The sequence below is a fragment of the Opisthorchis viverrini genome, assembly GCF_000715545.1.
Source record: "Opisthorchis viverrini unplaced genomic scaffold opera_v5_974, whole genome shotgun sequence".
Lineage (NCBI taxonomy): Eukaryota > Metazoa > Platyhelminthes > Trematoda > Opisthorchiida > Opisthorchiidae > Opisthorchis > Opisthorchis viverrini.
Genome location: NW_008752773.1, coordinates 1 through 6,692, shown reverse-complemented (window position 1 = coordinate 6,692; position 6,692 = coordinate 1). Strand labels below are relative to the sequence as shown.

The following is a 6,692-nucleotide window of genomic DNA, read 5'->3' as shown; positions in this document are numbered from 1 at the left end:
TTAAAGTGTAAGTTTGCAATAATGGTCCACCAAACAGATGTGTCCCACCTCATTTCCTCCATGACTGTGACATTTCACTCTAAAAGGCGGTCAATAGAAGCCATCACTAATGGACACAATATTGAACGCACATTTCGTGGACTGTATTGGTTTTCGTAAGTATTTCCTTGTCGTAAAGCAATATTACGTTTTGGGTGGGGTCGATTCTCCCATTATATTAAACTCAGATTTTACGGAGGTGCGTAGTGTGATTCACGTTACTCGGAATCCAACATCGTCACCCATAAGTGTTTTATGGTGCGTTATGTTAGGTGAAATGACGACCTCTGAGTGAAAGTTATGGTGTATGTCAAACACGAATTTGATGGTTTCCAAGCCACTACTAATCAGTTGACGTGACGTTGTAGCTTCATCATATTGGAGAAACGCTCACGGGCCCCGCAGAACAGTAGCCTAAAGTGACCTGCTGTATAAATCAGGTCTCCGAAAACTCAACAAAATCCACTGACCTACCAGAAACATTGGCTCTCACGGCGAAAGCACCGAAATCGCTAGGCAATGTGAGCGGATGAATATACACTACTTGGTGAGATCAAGTGTTTGGAATAAACATGTGGTCAACTTGGTTCGCCCGCTCGTCTATCGCATGCAGCGGGTTATGCGAGAATCGTATTAAATATGTTACACATAATCAGTGCGTGCGTATGCATTCTTAGGTTTCGGTGGGCAATAATACAGTGCCACTGAGTTTAGCCCCAATGTGACTATTTACCTAGCACACAAACGAACAGATTCGGACGTATTTTCTAAGCCAAGTGATAACAGTATTATACAGCTTCGGTGAGCAGGTCGTTGTACGAACACTTGATTGAATGTAGAACTGTGGTCCATGCGAGCCCGCCCACAGTAGAATCCTGCTTCCTGTTCTTGGGATACTGCATCCGAATGCTGTTTGAAGAACTGATAATCCACCAAGTATGGATTATCCTACACACTTTGCTTACCTTGGTCATTGGCTTGTTCGCTGAGCTGAGGTGACGTCATCAGTGCGTTATTATGGAGGGTAGTAATGTGTAGCGGTACGCAGTACTACGCTCCACAATAACGCATTGATGATGTCACCTCTATTAATGATGAAACGTTTGTAATCAAATTGCCCAGCTCAGCGAACAAGCCAACGACCACTATCTACGATACCTGAACTACCAAAATTTTCCTCTGCTTACCTTCTTTAGCCTCCATGCCACACTCTGCCTGTTATCCTTAATTCACGTGTCATTTGTGATCTCATCCAGGCGGACGTTTACCACGCGTACCAAGTCGTGCGTGAAAACAATGTTCCACCGGAGAATATAATTACCTTCGCATACGACGATATTGCAAACAGTCGCAAGTAAATATCGCGTACAATTTTCGCTATATGTTGGCAAATAGAGTATAGAAAAGGCGCTTCGTTGTTTGGCTTTGACACGAGTCATTATCTTGCCCTATTTCTCATGTATATAATTGTTGAATTTGAGTCGTGGTTAATTATGAGTTTTTGTGTGTCACGTCAGATGTCATATCAGATTTTTTGGGAGATGCCATTTTATGAATACTGTAGACGCCACAGAACTCTGATGCAAGCAGCACATTCTGATGATAATGATGATGATGATATGTACTCTTTTGAATACTCGTTTCCGTAGCCTGAAATGAAAAATATAAATATATACATGTCGTCTGAATGCATCGGCCCGATGATGATTTGGAGCAAATTGTAGGCAGACAATCTAGTCAGCTCAAAATTTTGTAATGCAGCCAAACGCTCTACGACCTTATAAAAACATTAAACTTTGGTTCTTTTGTGGAGACTGCAACAATCAATCGCAAGTCTTTTATTGTTTAATCATTCGTTCGGCTGTAGCGTTTTACGGGTGCCTAGCCGCCATGACACGCGAAGTTTGCACGAGGTCTGGATTACTGGCAGGTTTCCCAAACCTAGATATATGTGATCGGGAGGCACAAGACTCAGCGCTACTTTTCATTCTTTCATTTCAGAAACCCGTTTAAAGGCAAAGTGTTCCATGACTACGAGCACGAGGATGTCTACAAGGGCGTGGTAATTGACTACCGTGGAAAAGTAAGTCCGTGTTCCGGTGCGCAGCAATCGAGTGAACTCCTGCATCAGTTTACCGTGTAACACAAGCTGCAATTAAAATAACACTGTGGATTAAAACACAACACAAAATGCAGGGCAGATTAATCAGTTTTACCATAGTACAGAATGGTCAATCCACTTGGTCGAACACCAGTCATCAGGTTATGGAGTACCCTCAGGCAACCCATGACCGAGTTCAGCCTTCTTCATTTGGCCTATCAAGTAGTTCAACGTTCTTGTTAAAAGAACCACGAAATGTGCACTAAGACATACAGTGCACGAATGGTTTCTCAGGGGAAATATCCTATGATATCCCGAGTGATTCGCCAACCTAAACAAGTAGCGTGTTCAGGACAGCACATTCAGTTGAAGAATATTATAGATCAGAGTTGCTCAACTGTGATTCAGTTGAGTGCTGATGAGTGATACTCACTTCAAGATAGCGGCTATTTCTCACGTATGTGGCATTCCTTACCTACTGAGGTAGATGAGGGCTAATTTGTAGTGCTTCCAGGTAGTCCAACTTCAACTCAACTAGCAACCCCAGGATTGAGGAGTAAATGCAGATGTCATGCTTGATAAACAGACCAACAATCCAATTATTCAGTTCTCAGCACACATCAATCATCGAGAATAAAATGTGAGTGAAGATGGACGGGAGATGTTAGATTTCAATTATTTCTTAGGGTGAAAATGGATCGTTGCTTGGAAGAGAGTGAAACTGGGGAACTACATTTTCAGTAGAATAATTGGTCATGCATGTTCATCCGTTTTAGGATGTCACACGGGATAACTTCTTGAAAGTATTAAAAGGCGATAAGAAACTTGAAGCCAACAAGAAGAAGGTGCTTAAAAGGTGAGTTGTCGCCGAAGTGGATATTGTTGATGCACTTGCTGATCACAGGCAGAATATTAGTTTTGCAGGTCACCGTCTTCGGATTTACGAAAAGCGTGTTATGTATTCTCGTAAGTAATTTGGTACATAATCTCTTCGGGTAAGCCTCACTTCACGGGAAACCCGGTTCATCCATTTGCGACTTTTTGTTATTATTTAATCATAGGCGATGGGAAGCATCGACATAAAAGACAAGCCAGAAAACGAGGCAAATTTTTATTCACTCGCCCAATATAAGTCTCCCATCCGTTTAATTTTACACTTTTTGCGTGTTTTCTGATTAACCGATGTTTTGCACAGGGGCCTGTGATGGATGTTTCCGTACATATTCCCAACTGTCGTGAACCGATCTTTTTCGTTCGCAGTTGGAAAGAAGCCCCCTTGGTTTAGAACTTTTGTGAACTCTGATTGTTAAGCCATCATACAGTGCTGCTTAATAGTTGGTGATCTGCTCTCATTCAGCTTTGCTTCCGGGAACTTAGTGCCTCGTGGTCTGTTCGGTCGCCATTCTAAGGCAGTGGTTTGGTAGCTGTTTATATAGGCTTTATTCTGAGGTTTCACGAGTCCTCACAATAGCTTGTTGTGCGGAGTTCCCGCACTCACCCTTCCAAAGCACTCAGTTTGACAAACAGTCATTTCTGAACTCACCCGCCTAATGGTAACAGATGGGTTGCACTTTATTTGCTGCCGCCTGGAGTATGAAGTTTCCACTGCCTGTCAAGGACAGACTAGTTTTCTGCGAAACTACATTTTCAGACAGAATATTTCGGTCGGCATACTCAAAAGAGATACTTTTTAATTGACATATTTTGATTCTAATCGTTTGTCTTTTGAAATTTTGCTAACGTTTTACAAAACTGAATTTTGGGTGAGCTCGACGTTATATTTTCCGTCAAATTTTGCCCATTCTGGTAGGCTTTTCTGCTTTAGGCACATTCGTTAGCAGATCAAATAAGCAAATTAAGAGAAAGGTGGTTAAAAGCTTTTCCAATAATAAGTTGAAGTAATTCAGTTTTTCCAATGCCGCCTGCAGTTAGTTGGGATAGAGAAGTATAGAGAAACGTTCTATAGAATAGGTGATCAAAGGTGATAAATTCACATGCAAAATTAATAAATTTTGTTAATCGGAACGGCATTTGCTAGAACAAACTCCAAAAAATCAGGCTAAAGCAAAACAGCAATTCAGAAACTACCAATCAAAATGTACTACCGAAACCAGAAGTCGGAGAAAGAGCCAATCGGCTGTGGAAAGCCAGAATGCAAAACATTAGAAATCGGTAACGGGTCAGTCAGACCATGAACGAATTGTCTTCAGACAGAAATTACATAAAACAACAATCGAATTCAGGGATGGCAGCCATAACGCAGCACAGTTCGAAATTGACCATTTGGACCCCGAGAAATATATGTTCCCATCAACCAGTCACAGCCGTATAATATCAGACAAGCATGGAAGAACTTCCAACCCAACCACTCACTGATGAGGTCACTTCGGTTTGTGATGAAACATTTGCAAGCCGATCACTACGAGCAGAGAACATATGAACACCATCTTGGTCTACGGCCAACAAACTAAACATTTCGGGATCAATTTTAGATATCCCTGTTCAAAATTAGGATCACCCAACATGGTCATAATATTTTTCCTCAGTAGTGTATATATTAAGTAGATATTTCATTAAACAGGTGTAATCATGATAACAAGAGCATGTTTTCAAAAGTGCTGGGTGTCACTGTTTCAACGGCAAGATGAGAAAACTAGCTCAATTGGAAATCTACTTCCTACCATCTTCGTGCATAGAAAACCATAGTAATTAACCAGCAGACGTCCACAAACCAAATTTTCCTCCCCGTATTCACGTGGCACGCAAATAGCAAAGCGTATGTTAATTTAGCCACTGATTATATCCAGCATCCTGTACGAAACAATATTCTGAAATACGTGTTCGCTAAACTTTCATTTTCGCGGGTACTTTCTTGTGTTTCCATATCTGTGCGAGCGCCAGGCAATAAGATACTCTTTAAGATCACTTTAAAAATTGTGCCCAATAACAGCGGTCCTAACGACAACGTGTTCATCTTCTACTCCGGCCATGGTGGGGCTTCCTATATAACCTTCCTAAAAGAATATGTAAGTTTCGTTAATTTTGCTAACCACGGTTTTGCAGGCTGTATTTATTGGAAGCTAACTAGTGAACGGATTGAAAAGGCTTACGTAATCATGTTGGTGCAATGACCTCGGTATTTCTTTATTAAACCCAGCTTGTAGTCAAGCTTTCTACACATCAATCGAAAAATGGAACGCATGCTGCTACGTCCGCACGTCATCCCCAGAAATTTAATTATGATAGGTCACGTCAAGGTGCTTTAAATGACACCGCCACACATATTTTGTTTTACGAAGTTTAAGGTCGTTGGACACACATGATTTCGCGGTCGATCCATTCAGACTGCCGAGCAAACTTAGGTATCATAAACAAAGAAGCTGGTCGTATACGGTCACCCATGAGTTGTAGGTGATACGAAGAACGCATCAACCGAATTGTGCCTGAAATGACAACATACTGCTATTCGCTTCCGGCGCGACAGAACGAATCTTTAAGAGTATGAGGATTTTGTATTTATGTATGACGAAACAATCCGTGATAGAAAGCCGAGAATCAATGTATAACTGTTCCATCCTTATTGGGAATCATCAATGTAACCGTTTGGCCACGAGCAAGGAACCAACATACTGATTTGTCCGCACTAATTCACGACATAACGTCGCTAATTCTTCAACCAAGGAATCCACATCACTGGTGACTGTTTCATCGAGTGCCTCATCCCGTGCTCACAAGAATTTTCTTCTTGTCTTGCGACAGTTGTATGCCATGGAGTTGAACGATACCCTCGCCTACATGCATTCAAAAAAAATGTTCAACAAATTAGTGCTGTACGTGGAGGCATGCTACTCTGGCTCCATGTTTAAAGATGTTATTCCTTCACATATGGGAAGTAAGTAGCGTAAATTTCTGGCTAATTCTTGCATGAATCCTGTGAAATAGCATTCATAATGTCACTCATATATGGTTTAGAGGCGGCTTTGACTAGTAAAACAGAAAGAAATTCCGAGCTCGGTTATTCATGTTCACTTCTCGATTTTATTATGAAAGTAGCCCCTGACTCTAAGCAAGTTGCTTTTGGCCGATGATAGCACAGAATCTAGCCTTCATCGAATAACGTCGCTTCCGCTGCAGAACCAGTGTAATCTGGGTGGAGGAAATCATTGTGCAACCGGTACAACCCCTGTGATATTTTGGTCTTTCTTTGCAGAGACCACCAATGCCAATCGATAACTTCATTGTAAATTTCAAATGAATGGTGCGTCTTTTATATAAGGCACACATGAACCCATCATACAACCGGTCTAATGATTGTTGCATGAATACCATTCACCGTTCTCGTCAGTGGTCTTTTTCCAGGGAGTTTTACCATAAAATGCATATTATACATTAACATGCTGATTTGATTTTGACGGACTGACCCGACCGAACCCCGAAACATACCGCGTTCATGAGAGTGTTTGACAATGTTTGCCCAGTCTGGTTCAAGGCTTAATTAAGTTTCAGAAAAATTCAACCACTCTGTCTACCTGATTAGCCGCAAGAAGCACGA

The 6,692-nt window shown here is 41.5% G+C and overlaps 1 protein-coding gene across 1 annotated transcript; it reads left to right on the top strand.

The window, feature by feature from the left end:
* Positions 1-1,235: 1,235 nt before the first annotated feature.
* Positions 1,236-6,031, top strand: T265_15791 (hypothetical protein; the record flags this gene model as incomplete). The annotated part of the gene is made up of 5 exons (XM_009179141.1): positions 1,236-1,393; positions 2,041-2,122; positions 2,917-2,996; positions 5,091-5,166; positions 5,822-6,031. Coding segments are annotated over 5 exons (606 nt in total), but the record flags the coding sequence as incomplete, so codon positions are not given.
* Between the last annotated feature and the right edge of the window lie 661 nt (positions 6,032-6,692).